Source organism: Myxocyprinus asiaticus, chromosome 29, assembly GCF_019703515.2.
Source record: "Myxocyprinus asiaticus isolate MX2 ecotype Aquarium Trade chromosome 29, UBuf_Myxa_2, whole genome shotgun sequence".
Lineage (NCBI taxonomy): Eukaryota > Metazoa > Chordata > Actinopteri > Cypriniformes > Catostomidae > Myxocyprinus > Myxocyprinus asiaticus.
Window position 1 is genome coordinate 45,042,963 of NC_059372.1, and position 20,910 is coordinate 45,063,872.

Consider the following 20,910-nt stretch of genomic DNA (forward strand, 5'->3'; position numbering starts at 1 on the left):
TTTCTCACCCTGGTACAGAATCTCTCCCCTCATGATGAGCAGCGATTCCTCTTTCACTGATGCGATCTGAGGTCATGACAATCGGTTATGACTATGAGATGTGCGAGAACCAGTGAGGTTTGATATTATCGACGTCGCTGCCATATTGGATTCAGTGCTGTGTTAATAGTTTATGAATTATTTGTTTGATTTGAGAGTGAAAAACAACTAAAATGGCAGTCTCTTCATCATACTGTGTGATTGTATGCCTTTAGAAGTCTTGAAATATGATGCATGAGTCATATGGACTACTTTTATGACACTTTTGGGTGCTTTATTAAGCGTTAACATTAGTTCCTATGTACTGTCATTGTACTGAATTCAGCCAACAGGACTGGATTTAATGATGAATAAATTATCTGCTTTTGTGTTCTGTAGTAGTCAAAAAAAAAGTCAAATGGATTTGGACCTACTCATAATAAAACTCCGTTAATGCACTCAAAAACATGGTTTTAGTGCAAAGATCATTTTACATACATCCAGAAAGCTCTATAAACATTTTGAAGGCTGCAAAATAAGGCTGACTGTCAGGCTTAATTTAAATATTATTATTATTAAAGTGCAAATAATTCACATAATACTACAAAATACATGAGTATTCATGTAATACTAGTTAAGAGAATTTCATACAAAAGTAACAGACTTGACTGCAACTCTTGACATCATGTCATCTTTTGACAAGGCACATAATTCTGTCATCATTCTTTTTAAATATTTCTGTTGGTCTGACCCTTACTTGAGATGAATGAAACAAAAGAAAGTTAATGACACTTTTAAAACTATACCAAAAATGATGGAGTGAGGACAATGCCTACATACAAAAATGAGAAAATACTCTAAAATAAAAGCCCTCGTCAGTTGTCATAGTGAAATCACCAGTTTGGAGCAACGTAGTTCAAGCACTTTAGCGCAACCTCGAAGCCTAGAAAACAAGCCTGCAGACAGAAGAAACACACAGAGCATAAACTATGAAGAGCTAAACATTTCAATTATCAGTTCAACACTGAATATCACCTCTAAAATGAGCTTCAAATTTAAATAGCAGGTTAAAGAACTAAAAAAAAAATTCTGCTGATACTGTGTATGTATTTGCAGTGTCTGTACTGTATGTGTTTTCTCACTGCATTGGCTGGAAATGCTCGCAACATGACTGCGCTTAAGCCTTTATACAGACCACGAGCACCTTCCTCCTGTAACAGAGTTGGTAACACATCTCCTAAACCTTTGTAACGCCCTTCAGCGGCTGTGGCACAAAAGAGAGTACAGTTTTATGTTATACAAGGTCATAAAATTCAACAAAATGACACATTCAGATGAAATGATCAACCTGGTCTTATAGAATCAAATTACTATACCTACATATTTGCAAAATGATTTTTACATGGCTCGAGCATATTGCAGCAGGTTCATGGGGAAATGAACACTAGAGGAGCTACAACAACAACGACTTTTATTTGCACAAATCACGAGTAAAACAGCAGATTATCAGTACATAAACATTTTTCACAATTTTCCTCACACAGTGCTATCTAATGACCTCGAAACACTTTTACTATAGCGCATGACTTGTAAGGCGATACATTATCACACTTGCATTACATAACTAACTACATTTACAAGCTTTTTCAAGTGTGATCAACTTGCATGGTAGCTCAACTGATAGAGCGTTGCACTTGTGATGCAAAGGACCGGGATACCAGTCCTAAAGAGCACACGATTCAACATGTGAGACAAAAGTGTCATAGAATCACCACTAAACAACTTGGTTGCTTCAGCAATTGTGTTTTTCACCCTGCATTTGCTTTTTATGACACTATCACTTAGGTTTAGGTTTTAGGTTTAGGGTAAGGAGGCTGGTTTTGTTTATTTAAAACCTGATAGAGCATTAACCTTAAAAAACCTCATCTGTTTGGCAAAAAAACTTAACTTGCTTTTAGCACCACACAGTGGACATTTCACCTCGGAACAACCGCATTATGTGTAATAAACCACATAATGCAAAAATGACACCACAGCCACGTAATTTTCATGAGATCAGGATGGTAATGGTTGTGAGGTACCTGTTTGGTAGTTGGACTTAAGCACATCTGCAGGCAGAGCTATCAGCCAGTTGAACATGCCAGCTATCCCTCCTGCCAGCAGAACTCTAGATGTGCTGAGATCATGAACACTTACAGAGAGAAAGAGAGATGAAGAACGTTGCATCTTAAATCCGGATATAATTTTACAGCTAGGATAATAAACGAGTGACTCTTACCTCTCTCCTTCAGGGGTCAGAGCGTTTTTTAAGGTCTCATATGTTAGAAAGTATAAACCATTTGAAGGCACATCTGAAAATACAAAGAGAAAACATATATTACTGTTTTAACACATTTAAATCAGTGCAATCAATGATTTTTACTTATAAAACAAATAGTTTTGGCACTGAATGCTGATTTGTCAATTCAGCGTTCCAGATAACAGCTCAAATTCATTTCCAGTAACAGCTATAACGTGTTCACCAACTACTGTGTATATCATTGTCCAGCCCCCATAGAAACCAACTATTAACCTTAGTTTACTATATCTTCAAGTGGAAGGATGCCACTTCATGAATTTGCTTAGTAACATATAATTTTAATGTGAAATTCTGCTCTTAATATTTTTATTATGTACAGTTGTAGAAAAGCAAGTGCACTCAAGGTTGTGCTATTGTAATGGTAGCCAGCTGGTAGGTAGCTGTGCAGTGTGTAATCCTCACTCACCTGGCCTCAAGAGGCAGCCAAGTACTCCAGAGTGCAGTCTGGACGATGGGGCGGGGCGACACGTGTAGCTCCGCCCACATTTGATTTCACTGGTTTATACAGCAGAGCTTATTGGTGTATTGTGTTGAGAAGTGTGACGCTTTAAGCGAAGCATACTCAAGGGAAGACTAGTTTCTGGTTTCATGAGGACATACATCAATCATTACATCGGTGTATTACTGAATGATAATACAGCTCAAAATGTAAATGAAGAAAAAGCGCTCAAAAACGGCATAGTGTCTATTAATAATAAGCAAACATGACATTCAGAGCAGAATTCTGAGTGATTTTAGTACAGTACCTGTAACTGAGATTCTAATGTGCGCATGCCTCTCATATCTGTTCCTCATGTTGATATTAGACACACAGATTTATTTCACAAATTTCTTGTGCATGTTCATGCATTCACTTTTTCATATTTTCCAATCATGCTGTTATTTCCCTTTTAAATCCTCATGTAACTGGCAAATTGTAAACTCTTGTTTTATTATGCAGCGCTCCGCTGCTGTGGCCCAATGAGCCCAATGTCTGAATGTGTTTGAAGTGGACAGCACAGAATTGTCACAGCTCCAGCTGACTATTATTATGCATCTAAAATACTTTAACTAATTGAATTTTATTTAACATCAAAAGCTTAAGAATAAAATTTCAGCTCTAAAAAATTAAAAGAACCAACATAATGGCCCACATACATATTTTATTAAAGGTAAATGAGGGACACGTGGGATGTGTTTGCCTTAACTTTTTATTAGCACTTATTCTGCAATGCAAGTGAACTTTATCATTTTATTTGGCTTGCAATATAGTGGACATCTTTTAATACTATTAAAAAAAAACATATCGGTCTCTCTCCTGCCACCCCTGTGAGCGAGTTTTGTCAATTTAATATAGCTGTCAAATGTATTGAAAACCATCTTACAATATGTCTCCTGCTGCTTACGTTCTGTTTCTGATAAGACAGTATGGTGCTTCATATTTGCTGTGAATGACACTGAGCTATGCCTAAACTATTAAGCCACATTTGATTGCCAAACATCGTGTTAATTTTTAAAAATATATTAATTAACGTTACACCGACCAGTTTCTCTCACCTCGTGCAATGACAACGTCTTCCTCCTCCTAAATCGTTCCACTGTTTTAAATTTGAACTGCCCCATGTGTCAGAGCTATTCGGTATTTCATGTCGCCCTGCCCCATCGTCCAGACTGCAATCGGGGGCAACTCCTTGCAACTGACACTAGGGTCTGTAGCCTTTAGCCTCCTCGTTAGTTCACCTGCCTCTCATGCCAGAGGCACCGGGTTGAATCCCACTCGAAACGGTTCGAGTAGGACCAGTTACACTATAATGTGAATATACTCTCAGCCGCGACCATATACACAACACAGCATGGCCTTTTGTCACCAAACAACTGCAGTATGCAAAAAACAAATCTTATCTTTTAGATTACATTTTTATTTTAAAACTTGAAACTCAAATTTTTTTTTTTAATTTGACACTCTATTGTAGACAAAGATTAAAAAAACATAAACTGACATTTCTAGGTCTTTTTGATTAAATATATTGGGCTAATGTTCAACTTTTAAACATAAATATCAAGGAAGCACGGTCTTGCCTACTTAAGTGCACGCAGCGCCAATTACTGCAAGTGTGCAAGACTGTCCCATGTAAAAAACATGCCAATGCTTATTACACTTAGCGCACACTAAATCAATACTAGCCAGAATACAGCTTCGGAATGTATGCTACAGTTCATTGTGTTCAGGAGCCCGAGCTGTTCACGAACAAAGTAGCATATTTTCGCTAAAATGACATCGAGGAAAGTGTTATAATGTAAGTTATTTGTTATAATCAGATAGTAAAACATAAGTGTAGCATATTTACGCTACAATAACACAATACGCTTACAACTGGTACTGTAATGATGGATAAAATGTGTGTAAACTATCTAGTTCGTGATTATTTTTAGTATTTGACAGTCAAAGACCACTGACCAACACTGTAAAGTCTACATGTGTCCAAACGTGACATAAAAAGTCCTATAAACACAAACAGTCTTCATATCTGCTTACACTCGATGGCCAAAATCCAGAAATATGTAACAATTAGTAGTCTCAGCCTCAGACATGACACCCATGGACTGCCCACAGTCTGTTCTCTAACGGTCTGATGCTTAAAGCACACAAAACTGGAAAATGCTTTCTCGATCAACTCAAAATCTGATTGGCTGGTTTGATGGAACTTATGCGAGTAGACGCACACAGGATGTTTTATGAGCACTTTTGAGGACAAAATAATCACACAATTTGCCCAAGTTTGTCAGGCTAGTGACATCAAATCTTTTAAAGATATTCAGATTTTCGTTTGAGGTATGTAGCAGAAAGTAAAGTGGATATCCATTTTCTGCTTTGTTTAGTTATGTCTGTGAAATTCTCTACAGTGAGGTTTTCTATGCTGTACTTTAGACTCTCTACATATTTTCTGCAATTTTCGTGTGTGTTTTTTGTGCAATTGCTCGCAAAGACTCTTTTATATAAAAAATGTTTACCATGTTGGCCTTTTATTATGGTATGATACATCTCCGATAACCCCGCCCCTAAACACCCCTTACTGACAAACCCGACTGCGATTGGTCGCTTTACATGTTAGTTAGATGGCTTTTCTTGTCTAAATGGGTGGATCTTGGCCAAATGAAGTGGCTATAGACCCCAGACCTATGCCATAGTCATAGCTCATTAAAAAACATACACACACACACATACACACCTCTGATAAGAGTAAGCACAGTGCCCTTATAAACACTGCAAATTCCCTGCTCCCTATAAAGTGTGAGTGCACAGTTCACAGGTCCAGTGTACTTCAGCTGACCGGCCGAGGACTGGATCTAAAACACACAAGCAAAGGTTAAGACTTGTAGACAAAACAAAATCAATAAAAAAAATTAAAAAATAACTTATTAAACTAATAATATAATATTGTTTCCATGTTTGTTCTTTGTTCTGTAATTTACTTTTGAAGTTGACAAAGATTTATGGACAGCTTTCTTTTGAAATGTTTTATGAGTAAGCCCAATCTAACTCATCATTACAAATACATTATGTTATTTTACTGATTATATATCAGTGTTGTTGTTTTAAGATAAAAAAATTTTCTTAAGAGTGCCTAATTGACTTCACTGACAGTATCTGTGACAGTTTTCCTTTTTCCTTTTCTCTCTATACCAGTGCTACTCACAAAGGAGAACCATGTAGTAATGCGCTACATTTACTCCGTTATATTGGACTTTTTTTTACTTTTATTAGTATGTTTAATTGTGGGTACTTTTTACTCTTACTCAAGTAAATTTCTAATAAAAAAAAAAAAAAATGTGCTTTTACTTTGTTAAAATGGGCAACGTTCCAGTCGTTACATTACTGGTTTTAATTCAATGAGTGTTATTAAATGCGTCATTTATTGAGTTTTTTTAATGAGATTTTTCTACGAGAATGGAACTTTACAGCCAGGCTCTGTCACTCGAGTTGAGCTCATCACTCCTGCAGTAGCAAGTGCTCCAAACAAACAATTTCATTTGTCATGCAATGCCTTCATTTTACACAAAAACAAGCAGATATTTCAAGATTAAAATAGCAGCTCCAACTTAAGAAAGCATGTTGTGGTAAGTTTTGGCATTGTGATAACGTGCGCTTGTCTGTGTCATGGTGATGGTCATTTTTAGGTTGATTATGTAACTATGGGCTCTTATGACCTCAGTTTAGAAGTATACATTTTTATATCAGTGTTGCAATACATCAGTGTCTACTGTATAAATCCATGTAATCATCCACGTTAAGTGTAAATGCCTTTTGCTCTGCAGACAGTGTGCGTGTGTCTTGTTTCGCGTGCAGACAGCATTTCTTTATTTGACAGACGTGGCGCATTTTTCTTATGGACAACAGAGAACAAGCTTGGTCGTAAATAAGCCTAACACGCTTCCAAACAAAGAGATAAGGTGGAGTTTACCGTTAGTAATTATCTTAATTCTTTCGACACTTGAAATACTGTAACTATCCTTAACTAAAAATCCATGCAGGACTTTAAAAAGCTGTGAAGTAGTGACAGTAGGCATGAATAAAGCATGATCTTGCTTCGTTTTAATCAGTGTAGGGCTTTACTGGTTGTTTAGATCAGTGTTACTATCAGAAATAATTAATAATTATTTCTGTAGTTATTAATTAATATTTAAATTAATTAATTGGATCTAACTCATTAAAACCTCATATGGGATTCCAGTAAATGTAGTGTGCTACATTTAGGAGCAAGTTTGGTTATTAGCAATAATTAATAATTATCAAAGATAGTTATTAATTATTAAAATCAATAGAACATTGATTAGAATCAGTGTTAGCTTTTTTAAATCCTTTAAATCAACAGTTATCAAAGATAATCATTAATTGTTAATATCGATGAAACATTAATTAAAATTAATACTAGCTTATTGATCATTCAAATTCAATCATCCAAGATAATTATCAATTATCAAAAATCAATAGAATATTAATAAGGATTAACATTGACGGGGCACCACCCTGAAACCAGGGACTAATAACCGAATATTAAAACAGTCTCAATATTAGATTGTTTTCTTAGGAAAATCGACATCCGAAGAATATCGATTTTCGGGAGAAAAAAACAATGAATGAAGGCTTGAATCCGAGCACTGACATCCCGTCAGCATGACACAGGTGTATGCAAAACAAACCAAAACACTTCTCTTTGTAATATAAACAAAGTTTATTTATGCAGTAATATCAATTAATAATTAATACAATGCAGTCAATAAACATCCGACTTACAACTACAAACTAAACAGTGACATGATTAGATATGGAAATAAAAATAATCCTATAACACATAAGGTGTGTGTGTGACAGTGTGTGTGTGTGTCAGTGTGGTTAGTAAGAGAGAGAGAGAGAGAGAGAGAGATGATTAAGTTACAGCCCGAAAGCTGATTTCGCGATAGCTGGAGAGAAAGCAGCTCTTAGTTCATCACTCAGAGATGCGGTTTTACGAGCGGGGCTCGTAAAAGTCCTGCGTTATTTGACTCTAATGGATGAACCCAGTTTCTGTCTCACCCGCGATGGCGAAAATGCACAACAATCCAATTTGGTTGGACCACAATACAGCAAAACAAATTTGTGATAATTAATACCCTGAGTATTAATAATGAGCAGACATGGCGGTCCATAAACTGTACAAGCAAAACCTTGAAACACAAGAATAACACGCTATAATATTCTATCTCTGGCCAGACGTAAACCTCTTACTTGAATCGCATGAGGACACAGGTAGAATGTGTTTTCCTCCGTCCTTTAACTTTGACCCGGTTCCTTGAGGTCAGGCTCTGTCGGCGGGCGGTACGGCTGTTGATTGTCAGCGGGCAGTACGGCTGTTGATTCTCGGTGGGCTGGCGGAGAACTCAGAAATGTCGACTTGATTGAAGACGGAAGAGAAATCTTTAATCTCTTCACTTCTGTAGGCCAACGGATGAAGATGCGAATTGCTCAGCGGTCTCCTTCGGATCTGTTAGAGTGTTCGGTTGAACACAGAGTAATCTCAACTCGTCCAGCAAGATGGAGATTGTATGGCCACAGTTTCAAGTCGGACATTACTTCCTTATGCCACGAGGTTGCACTGGAGAGCAGCAAGAAGCTACGTCCATATTCGGTAAACGAAGTCGCTGGAAGCGAATTCTGGACACATTTCAGAATTATTTGAACTCCTGATGATGTCATGTTTGAGGGACGTTCTGTTGTGTGCCTCATCCAATAGGAGTTGAGAGCTCGATCCTTTAGTGAGCAAGGCTTCCTGGATTTGTAGTCCGTTTTGGACTCCCTTTGTTTGATTTTGGCGCGATTTATATCAGTAAAATTTACGACATGGAATGTGTGGGGGCTGAGTTAGGTTTTACGACTGTTAGGCCTGCCTTTGTCTTCTATCTGAATACATGAGGCCCAACATCAGCATTATATATAATTGGGCCTGTGGAACATTGTTCACGTTTTTTCACTGTAATAATTACTAGAAAGGTTTCCAAACTTTTTCTAATTGACAAATTCATCCAAATCTGACAAGCGTCTTTATAGTGATTGTTCAGCCAAAATTTATATTCTGTCAAAATTTCCCCACCTTCAAGTTGTTCCAAACCTGTGTGACATTCTGTATTTTGTGGAACCCAAAAGATGCAAGACAGAATGTTAGAGACTGACAGCAGGGGCGGGCTAGGACTAAAAATTGGCCCTGGACTTTCTGGCTTTCATTATTGAGATTTGTATGTCAAATAATGAGGTCCACGCCAGGTACAGTGGCTGTGTCTCGTTTGGAAGGCTGCGTCCTCCGGAGATCACATTTGTCGGCCGCGTACGTCATCGAGGCTGTCTCGTTTCAGAAAAGCGAGTAGGACACTTCGAATGCAGCCTTTGAATGCGACCTTCTTTCACGGGAATTCGGAGTATGCATGAGGTGTATCCTTCGTGGGCACTCACAACCCACAATTCTTTGCTTCAATGGAAATGTTTAAAAAAATGACGCCAATTTGCCTGTAAATATGATTTTCAAACGCAAGGAATGTTAATTCCCAAATTGAAGTACCTCAGTAGATGGGTGCAGAGTATATAATATGTATAATTATATTAATATATAATTAAAATAAAGTATTAGACTAAAAAAAGACCTTTTCATTTTCTTTTCTCTTTACATCATAACTCTCCTAAAATGTACCTCATACATTCCCTTCCAAAGGGACTTTGTTCCCTTGTCACTCAAAGCGCTCACGCTTTTTAAAGAGTGGCGTGCTGTCATAGCAACCATGATACGTTACGTTTCCGTTCGTCCTACAAAGGCCATCTCGTTTAAATGAGACTTGTTCAAAGGAGGACGCCCGGTATACTGCAGCCTTCAAAGGACTCGTCCTACCTAGCACGCAGCCTTCGAAACGAGACACATGCTGTGTCTCGTTTGGACGGCTGCGTCCAAAGGAGGTCACATTTGTCGGCTGCATACGTCATTGAGGCTGTCTTGTTTCATTGTTTTTTTTTTTGTCTTTCTTTTTCTTATTTTTGTATCTATTGTCAATGCCTTTTATGTATATGCACTTACATTTATACAATTGTTAACCTTTTTTGCATTCCCAATAAAAAAAAAAATAATAACAAAAAAATTAAATGAGACAGCCTCGATGACGTATGCGGCCAACAAATGCGACCTCCAGAGGACGCAGCCTTCGAGCCAACGTCAGTGCACACATACGGAAATATGTTACAATGTGCAAGTAATTTCAAAATAAAAGTAATTTCAGTTTTTCAAAATAAAAGCCATTTTATTGGTTTTACCTTACAGAGTTTTTTGAATATTCACTCTGTAATGGGGTCCACGCGGGCATGTTGGAGCCCAGGACGGCCGCCTATATTGCCTGTAGGACGAGCCGGTACTTGAGTTATGATCATTATCAGAAATAGATTTATCAGCAGCCTATCAAATCTGTATAAATTATGAGGTGTCCATTTTCATGAGGATTTAAGCCAGTTCTCTACATTGTTGAATCACATTAGAGAGGGAATTTAACTGCAAGAGGATGTTACAAATAAATATAAAACAACAAATAATATCTGAGCATGGCTGATGTTACGAGAGTGGCGGTTGGTCTGCACGCGCATTCATACACAGTACATTGCGCTCAAGCGTGGTCTGTCAATCAAACATGCACACTCGCAATCTCACTTGAGAGTTACTCAACATGGCGTGAATCTGTCCAATCTCTTGATAGCTCATCAGAAATATGTACTCATCATGACAACAGTATTTACAGGAAGAAATTACTGCATTGAGCAGTGACATCTCAGGGTCATTATTTAGTGTGGGGCACAAACAATCACTTAACAATAAATTATCTGACCGATCTTTGAAACAAAATAATTCCAAATTCTGTCTGTCATTTTGACAGATAAAAAAGAAAAAAGAAAAACATTTTAACCTAGTCATGGCTGACCCTGCACTCTGACCCCAGCTTAGCTGGGATATGTGAAAAAAAAAAAAAGAATTTCACTGTATATGTGCAAATGTATAATGTGTGATAAATAAATAAAATTATAATTAATTATTATAATTATTATTATAGTGCATCAGTTTTGACTTCACTCTTTGTCCCTCACATTCCTGCTGTGCACTGCCGAGTATTAACTTATTAACTGGCACCATCATAATTTACACCTGGTATTGTGCGTCTCTTTTGTGTTTGGATATTGAGTAGAGGGTATCTGATTTATGACTGCATAATCATTACTTCAGTGTGTTAATGCATGATAATAAAGCATAAACTGCACAATAACAAAAAGAAAACACAACATATAGCTGCAAGCAGCAATGACGGGCTCAAGCACCATTTCCACCTGCATGATGGACACACATTTGGTTGAGTAAACAAGACACCATGTCTTACCTTCTGCTCAGACATAATGTTTAATAACTTTTAAAGTTGTCCAGCTTGATGAGAACAATATATGTACCAAGTTTGGTGACTGTAGGTGAGAATGACCCCACCACTTTATTCAAAAGGTGGTGCTACAGAGCCCGCCTTACACGACTATGTGTAACCTTTTGCCCAGGCCTAATGGCCAACGACTCTGATGTGTTTGCAAAATTTCAAGAAATTTTAAGCATGCCTCAAAAACACCCAAACATAGGAAGAAAGCAATACAAATTAATGTGTTGCAATGGCAACAGTATTTAAGATATCAAATATTCCTCAACAATTTTACATCAGCATTGTCTTGACATTATTCTAAAGAATTTTGAAGCAATTCATGTAAACACAAGAGGGCTATTTCAAAGTCTGTTAAAAGCAGAGCATGTGAGCGAAGCGGAGTGGTGTGACACTCCGCTCAATAACCCGCTCCATGCGTGTGCGCTCCGCTCAGCCGCTCAAGGCCCAAGCTGACGCTCTCCTCAAGTACCGCTACCCGGTAAAAAAGCATTCACTCAAATCCCGCTCCGACTTTAAATTTCTTTGTAGTATACTTGGTTCTAAGCACGTACACAGGGGGCAGCTACAGTGGCCCAAGCAACTGCCCCTTTGCCCACATGGGCTGAGGAGCCCCTCTGGGTGAAATATAGACTATAGGCTGACATTTATTAAATTATCAAATGATTAGTAAAGTACACATCTGAAATTATGTGATTGTATTGTTGTTTTAGTATATAAAATCTCGCTGTTTATGTTGAACTGGTTTACAACGACAATCGGGTCTACCAGAACTTCAGTTCTAAATTACCTTTATTTACTTTAAACAAGTCATCAAACACGCCTCTACAAGTGATAAAACGTGCGTTGGACGGAAACTCGCATACGCGCAAATTTGCCCTTTTCAGTTTAAACTGGACCCGAGTGATACAACCGACCCAGAAAACCACAATCTGTTCAACTTTAAAGTTTGTTTGAGTCATTTATGGCAATAATGAAAACATGGACAGGTACCAGGAAAGATATTGCAGGTAAAAGTGAAATTCATAATTGTTTTTCAGTTGTCTCCACGGAATGATTATACTGTAGATTTGATCCATTAATATGTTTCAGATTTAATGCTATCAGACTTTGGGTCTGTAAATTAAAATGAGTTATTTCTCATCCTAATTTTGTGTTCAGTTTTAAAGGGTGTATTAAGTTATCCAGAAAAGAGCAGTGAATGTTTTTCTCTTTTTCAGTGTTGTTGCTTTATTAATATTCCCTACAATTTTATATGTACGAATCATATGCAGTCTAAAGGATTGTGGTTATTTATATAATAATTATTATATTAGTAGATACCATGTGCCCCCTTTGTTTTTCCTTGATATTTTTAAAGAATTATAAAGTGAATCTGGACTTTATATACGTCAAAGGATCATGTGTTGTGCATGCGCTCTAATGTGTACAGCAGGGTTTAACCATGGATTTAACAAATAAAAAATATTTGTCCTGCATAAAGTGAGATTTTGTCCAATATATATATTAGATGAAATCATGTTCAATGATCTTGAACAAATAAACAAATAAAAAATTTTTAATTCACAAATTACACTGCATTTAAGAAAAGTTTTTTTTCTAATGTACAATCATTTATAGGTTTTTTCTCTGCTTATGAATGCAGCAAGCGATGTCGAAGATGTTATCTGCAACCACTAATCTAAAGTCATTTTTTTTTACATTTCACTTATCGTTAAGGTGGATTTGGCTTTGGGAAACTGACCAGCAGTTATGTGCCACTTTATCCCGAAGCAGAAATTGAAAGCAACAGGCAGTCGATTAAGTAAGATAATTCCACAATGAAATTCTCTATGCCAGAGCGGAAATCTTTACCATTCAAATGCTCAATTGTACAATAGAGGCATGAAAGCAGAATGTGCCGCCTGCAAATTAGGACACACTGATCTGCAAGATCATACATGTTTTTTGGTTTTGATGCAGGGATTTTTTGTTTGTGTTCACCGGGGTTCAAGGGAAAATGCTTTGCCAATATACAGTATTATTAAGCTTACATATTCAAATGAGGGTGCTCTAATGTTTGCAACCCTGCAGGACCGGGCTTGCATCTAGCTGGCAGCTGCACTGACATGATGGCAAAACAACAAGACACATTACTTATCTATTAATTTATTATCGAATAGCAGTGTAGCCTACTAGCTCACCTTTTGCTGCACTACCACGTTCGCGTAGCACATCCTCTTGCTTTCTGGCAATGTGACGCATTCCAAAAGGAACATTTGCTAATTCTCACGGTCTCTCCACACTCCCTTTCGATTTCCTCGTTCTTAACTTTGATTTATACTTTGCATTTATTTAGGCTATAAGGTTTCTGCAACCTGAGCCCTTGCCTCCTGCAGCTCCGTCTCCTGAGCCTCCATCCCTGGCAGCTCTGCCCTCAGAGGCTCTACCTTCAGTGGCTCCGCACCCTGAGCCTCCGCCTCCTGCAACTCCACCCCTGACCCTCTGCCAGTTCCGTCCTGGTCTCCTGATCATCCGCCAGTTCCATCCTGGTATCCAGAAATTCCACCAACCCAGGCCGCCGGACACCGCTCCCTTCATGGAGCCGCCTCCCAAACCTCCGGACCCCGCTCCCTTACTGGAGCTGCCTCCCAGGCTGCCGGACTCCGCTCCAATCCTGGAGCCGCCTCCAAAACCGCTGGACCCCGCTCCAATCCTGGAGCCGCCTCCCAAACCGCCGGACCCTGCTCCCTTCTTGGAGCTGCCACCCGAACTGCAAGACCACGCTTCCTGGAGCCACTTCCCTGGTCCACACCTGTCTCTGGCATCTGCTTCATTGTCTTTTTTTTATTTTTTTTTTTACAATGATATATATCTACAAAAATCAACATTTAAACCCCACAACCCCCCTCCCCAACCCCCCCCCCCCCCCCCCCCCCAAAAAAAAAACAACCCTGTGGTCAATATACATACATACATATACAAACATAATAATCATACAAACTATAATACACCACTCTCTCCACACCCCACCCGAGAGCCCTCCAAAAACTCCAAATACCTGCCCCATTTTCGAACAAACTTATCCAAGCCACACCGTCTTCCAGATGACACCTCCTCATAAGCTGCCACCCTCCCCACCTCCGTGCACCTCTCCGGATATGGGGGCGCACCAGCTGACCTCCAACCCCTCAAAATAACCTGCCTGGCGATCATCACACATGTCAGAACCCAGTTCCCTATATGGCCATCCCCCACATCGATGACCGCCCCATCGCCCAGAACACAAAGTCTGGGGTAAAATGAAACCTGAGTGCCCACCACGTCGCACACAAAATTCTGAACCTTCGACCAGAATTTCTGGATCTCGACACACCACCAAAAAATATGGGCCATGTCTCCATCCTCCGATTGGCATCTCCAGCAGGTGGGTGTGTCTTTAAGACCAAGCCTATACAGTCTAGAGGGGGTCCAATAAAATCTATGCAACATTTTTAATCGTATAAGATGCACCCTTGCATCACTAGATGCAGACTTAACGTTTTTAAGAATCTTAGCCCACACTCCTTCCTCCAATGCCAAGTTGAAATCTTTCTCCCATACTCTCGAGAGAAGTTAAGGCTCCGTCGCCCATACTCTGAATTAACAGGGAGCAGTACACTGATTCCTAATGACCTTTTCCAAAAGCCGCAATCACCTCTCCCAAAGCATCTGTCTCCTTAAGGGGATGTGTGCTACTCCCAAAAATAGTGCAAAGCAGGTGGCGCAGTTGTAAATACCTATAAAACTGAGGTCTGGGGATCCCAAAATGTTGGACCAATTTTTCAAACGATCTCAACACACCACTTTCATATAGGTCACCGAGTGTAGCAACCCCCCTCACAATCCACTCCGGCCAGCAGAAAGGAGACTTGCCAATACACAGTCTTGGGTTCTGCCATATGCTCGAGGCAGCATTTAAATAAGTGTCCAATTTAAACAATCTGGACACTTTAGTCCATACCGAGTGTAAATGCGAAATAACGGGGTGTAACTTAACTTTTCCGATTAGTTTGATAGAGATGCTTTGTAATGGCGAAATTGGGGCAAGAACTGCCTGTTCAATAACAAGCCAGGGAGGGGCTCTCTCAGGTGGAAGTGACCAATGAGCCAAATGTCTGAGACTGAACGCATAGTAATAAAACAAAATCTTGGGTAGGCCTAGCCCTCCTTGTCTATCGGCTTTGAAGCTTCACTTGTATTGAACCCAGAATATTGTTCAATCTGAAGCCTATTTTAGGACCATTTTCTAACTGCATCTTTTTTACAATACAGTAATGTGTTTACATAATTGTCATGAATTGTCATAATTATTTCATTACACAAGAAATACATACACACACACATATATATATATATATATATATATATATATATATATATATATATATATATATATAGGAATGAAATATGAAATATGACAGGGGCATGTTCTTGAAGATGACTGACAATTTGAACTTATGAGGTTCTAAAGTTATGATGACTGTTTTTTTGCTAATGGAAATGGAAACCCATTAGTCTGTGTCTTTTTAATGTCAACACAGGCACAGTAATGTCTCTATGGACACAAGTGTATTTACTACAGTAGTGTGTTTGCCCTGCCTGCAATAAACACTTGACTCGCTCTCCTGGAGCCACGATCACAGTGGTGAAGACTCCTGCCAGCATCCCTGCTAGGTAGATCTGTGCGTACCTGACAGAGAGAGAAATACAATTATATAAAAGAGTAGAAGAGGAGAGGGACATCATGCAACATAACACTGTAACATTTCTATGCCAGCAATTAGATCCTCTCCCTATTCCCCTCTCCTGCACTTACGTGAGTGGAACAGAGGGGTCACGCTGCAGAAGGTCTTTGCCCAGCCCAAAGCCAAAGAAATTCATCGCCATCATTGGGGTCACACCAGCCAATGGAGCCCCCATCCCTTTATACAGGCCAAATATTCCCTGCACACATTAAAGGGGTCATGACATACAGTTTTTATTTTAATTGTATTATTACAATTACAATTAATTACAAGATGGCAACTCACAAACTCGTAAGTTATTCGTTTAGTTTCTATGGCAACACTTATAAAGCCAAAACAGCTTTGTTGTTGATAATGTTTATCACTACATTAATTAAATACTTCACTGCTGCCATACTGGTTCTTTCAGATGACTGTCAAGTCAAGTCTGAGCTTTCATAGAACTCCGAGTTTACAACTTGTAATTACGAGCTCCTCAAAGTATTTTACGTGTCGGAATCTCGAAAATACAGTAATTCCGACATGAAGTGAACGCACCATAAAATTAATATTGGTATAAACTGGTATTGGCATTAATATATGTCATCAGCTGCGTTCCAATTGGGATTGAAATTCAAAAGTGAAATGCAGTATTTACGGCTCCCTACTCAAGAACACAGGATATCTGTTGAAGTTTACTTCATTTGATGAAATTCATTCATTTGGAATACCCTGTAACACAAAAAACGCTTGAGTCACGCAGATTACAGATTTCAGGTAAGATAAAATAATATATTCATGTAAATCCATATAAATTTATATAAATTACCTTTCTTCCATTTATATAAATGAATATCATTCTTACAATTCATTCATTTATATAATTAATGTGTATTCTTATAAAACATTATTTTTATATTGGCTATTTAAATTAATATTTCTCCAGACTTGTAACTAGTAAGTTAAATGACTGTTGCTGTTTAATGTAAAAATAAATGTTATTTGTTTATTTTATAATATGTTAGTATTCTTCACTGTTGACCAAATGTCATGATGTAACGGTTACATCTCGCTTTACACTCTTTACATGCTTTGCATGTGCTTTACACTCGTTCACAACTGCACAGAAAGCACATCTGAGGTGAATTAAAGTGAATAAAACACCAGAGTCTCAAACACATTTTGTTTATTATGTTTTACCGTTTACTTTAGCCGAACTTCATGAAGTACTGTGGTGGTTCACAATGAATGAATGGAATGGGTAAATTTCCATCTCCACTTCCTGTGATGTATTGATGTACACTTATTCCCTATGCCGTCTGCAGTGCCCTTAGAACTGAGCATATCCACTCTCTTTGGATTGGAATCTCACTTAAGATGGCTGAAGTTTGTGTGAAGTCCACTTCGCAGGTCACTGCCCTCATACCACACATACATCACCCCAATGTCTATTTGATATTGTCTACTGACATATTTTTTAGTTTGTTTGCTCATCTGCAATACGTCTATAAGACGTTTCCTTTCGGATGCCAGGAATACATTCAGCAGATGTATTTGAGACATTTATGATTTATAATGTTAAAATCTTTTTAAGATGTTTAGCAGAGGTTAAGCAGAATGTGATGCTTTCCAGATGAAACGCTCTTAAACACACATCTCAGAGATGTATGTGTGCTATCTGGGTGTCTGACGATTGGAACACACCTATCTTCACCAGGTCCTGAGGGTACATGAGCAGTTTTGGGACAGTACATTGTAGATGCAAAATATGTAAACTTTTTTTAATCCTTTGGCCTACATTTTTAAGCTTGGTCGCTTTGAATTCCTTGGACCATACCAAGTTGAACGCTACCCAATATTCTCGGCTCGGGCATATGTTGTGGGGCCATTTTTATTTTAATTACAAACTGTTTTTTTTTTTTTATTATTATTATTATTTTATTTTTATTATTATTTATTTTATTTTTTTCCTTCTCCTTCTGCAAATTTTGGCCAATCCACAAAAAACTGTCTCAGATAATTTTTAGTCACACAAAAGTTATCAAATTAATTTCAGATTTTCAAAACCGTAATATTAATACATTTTAATGTTTGATTTTAAGGCCACCTGATGTCCAATGTAAAATCTGGGTAATGAAGCAAAGCATAATCTACATGCACTTGGTATCAAATGTCAAGAAAAAGTTGCTGTAAGCAATTTCAGTAGTCTCGCTGAAGCGGAAGGTTTTGGAGAGAGGGCGTGTGGTTGAAGGCATGGGGGCTTGTCACAAAACCTCACCCACCAGAGCCAACTCGATGTCAGCAAACCCCAACACGCAGTATAAATGACAAGCAGATAGCATTTTTGATTGGCTAGTTTTCTGATTGGCTAGAAAAAGGGCTCCCTTGATTCTTTTTTGCTATTTACAGTGTCTAGCATTGTGTTAAGAGAGCAAGCTATCAACCTCTTTGGACACTGTCTTCCGGAAGCAGTCGTAGGTTCCTCTGTAGAGAACACGTGGCTGTGTTTGTAGACGGACCTGTAGAGACATGAACATGATGTAACTCACGGCACAAGTGAAAGACACACATTGATCTTTGCAATGCCTGAACAACAGTGTGAGATAAAGCATGACCTTATACAGACTGATAAAGCATGCATTGGTCTGTGTCTGTGGATAAGATATCAGGGTAGCCACAAAAGCTCTGAAACTAAAACCTTGAGCAAACACAGTGACATGGCTCTAGTGTGTGAACATATTACTTCATCTGTCCAACACATATTAACTACTATGAGAATGCTGAGCAGTCAATTATTTAAAGAATTGTGAAAGCATACACGTTGAAATCTAATGAAATAAACTTACATGTTTTTGAAACACCATTCTGAAGTCTACAAAGGCTGAATTTAATATCTGACAGCTGAGTGAATTCTGTCAGAAGTGAAAATGTACATCTAGACAAGCATTTATACTCCTACATATAGCTACTGCTGTTTTAATACTGTCACTTACTTAAAAGATCTGGATTGTTTACAATAATTTCAAAATATTGATTCTGTTTTGTTTTCAATTCTGAAAACTTTGACAGAATCACTTCAAAGAATAAGACCCAGACAAAGTCATGGGCGCTAAAGAACATACCCCTCTCTATACAGCAGATTAAAAAAAAAAAAAAAAAAAGATATTTTGCCCAAAAACCCCTGTCAGGTGATGTCTATTCTTACTCATTTGACAATGTTGTTGTCATAAATGTGACTCACACACTGTTCTGTCCTCTCAGGTGAAGTTTTACCTTGATAGTGTCGAGCGGGTGTCCAGCAAATAAGAGACAGACGCCACCAACCCCTCCAGCCACAAAGTTCTTCAGAGGAGAAACCCTTTTGTCGGACTCTTTTGCATCCATTCTTGTGCTCAAAACTACATCTATAAACTGAAGAAACCCTCCTGAGCTGTCTGTGCGCTCTTTTCTCCGACTATCTGCCCGAATGGACTTTCACCATTTCACTGCACTTGCAGAAACTCATTAAAGCTTTATCAATTGCGGCCTCTAATGGTCATTTGTGAGAATTGCATGATAGTTTTTTCAGCCAAATACCTCTTCAAGTTCTTCAAGGAAGGAAATACTGTAATAGATGTACGAGTTGTACTGTAGTTGTTGTCATATGGTCAGATAGCTAAAAGGGTTTAGTTTTATTATCTAAATATTTCAGTGAATCGTTTGTTTGCTCTCCATGGTACTGCAATATTCACCTGTTAATCACGTGCCGAAAGCATTAGAACATATATGACAGTATGAAGTGAAAGTCAAAATCCTAATGGCTAAATTGTGTAAGCGGCAAAAAATCTCCTGCCTGCACATTGAAGGACTGCAACACTGAAAATGCATAGCTAAAGATCCAGCCCATGGTGGGAAGCTCTACCCTATACAAATAGAATACTTCAATAAAATAAATCTAGATAGGTAAAGTTTGTTGAGACAAACTTTGATGTTGGGTTGACAAGCCTTGTCTGAAGGTTTTTAGGTGCACTCAGTAACTTTTGCGTTTGTGTCATACTGGACCTACACTGACACCTAGCGGATTGGATGTAGCATCAATCAAATTCAGTAGTTTTTAGTTACAGGTGCCATTGTAGAAATTTACTATACACAGTCAGCCATGAATTATATATATATATATATAACATCAATCGACCTCCAACCCCTGAGGATTACCCACCTGCCAATCAACACGATGGTCAGCACCCAGCTCTCCATATATACATCACCCATTTTAAGGACCACCCCATCACCCAAAATACACAAGTCTGGGGCAAAATGAAAATTGAGTGTCCACTACGTCACACATGAAGCTCTGAACCCTCAACCAAAATTCTTGGATCTTAACACATCCGCAAAAAACATGGTTTGTGTCCCCGTCTTCTGATTGGCATCGCGAGTAGGTGGGTGTGTCTTTAAGTCTATACAATCTATAGGGGGTCCAATAGAATTGATGCAAAATCTTAAATTGCATCAGACGCACCCTTGCACTTTTTTTAGAATCCTAGCCCACACTCCCTCCTCCTATACCAAGTTTAAATCTTTCTCCCATAATCTCTTGAGAGAAGTTGAAGCTCTGTCCCCCAGACTCTGAATTAGCAGGGAGTAATACACTGATGCCTCATGACCTTTTCCAAAAGCAGTAATCACTAATTCCAGAGTATCTGCCACTTTAGGGGGGTGTATGCTACTCCCAAAAATAGTACAGAGCAGGTGGCGCAGCTGTAAATACCTAAAGAACTGAGATCTGGGAATCCTAAAATGTTGAACCATATTTTCAAAAGATCTAAACCCTCCACTGGGTCACCGAGC

At 38.4% G+C, this 20,910-nt stretch overlaps 1 protein-coding gene across 1 annotated transcript; it reads right to left on the reverse strand.

The window, feature by feature from the left end:
- Positions 1–288: 288 nt before the first annotated feature.
- si:dkey-150i13.2 (mitochondrial carnitine/acylcarnitine carrier protein) lies at positions 289–19,552 on the reverse strand. Its single transcript, XM_051661243.1, has 9 exons — positions 19,354–19,552; positions 18,525–18,599; positions 16,173–16,300; positions 15,956–16,046; positions 5,587–5,704; positions 2,297–2,369; positions 2,100–2,209; positions 1,161–1,282; positions 289–974 (listed from the first exon to the last, which is right to left on the reverse strand). The coding sequence occupies exons 1-9, from the start codon at positions 19,462–19,464 to the stop codon at positions 912–914; spliced, it is 891 nt and encodes a 296-aa protein (XP_051517203.1). The 5' UTR covers positions 19,465–19,552; the 3' UTR covers positions 289–911.
- Between the last annotated feature and the right edge of the window lie 1,358 nt (positions 19,553–20,910).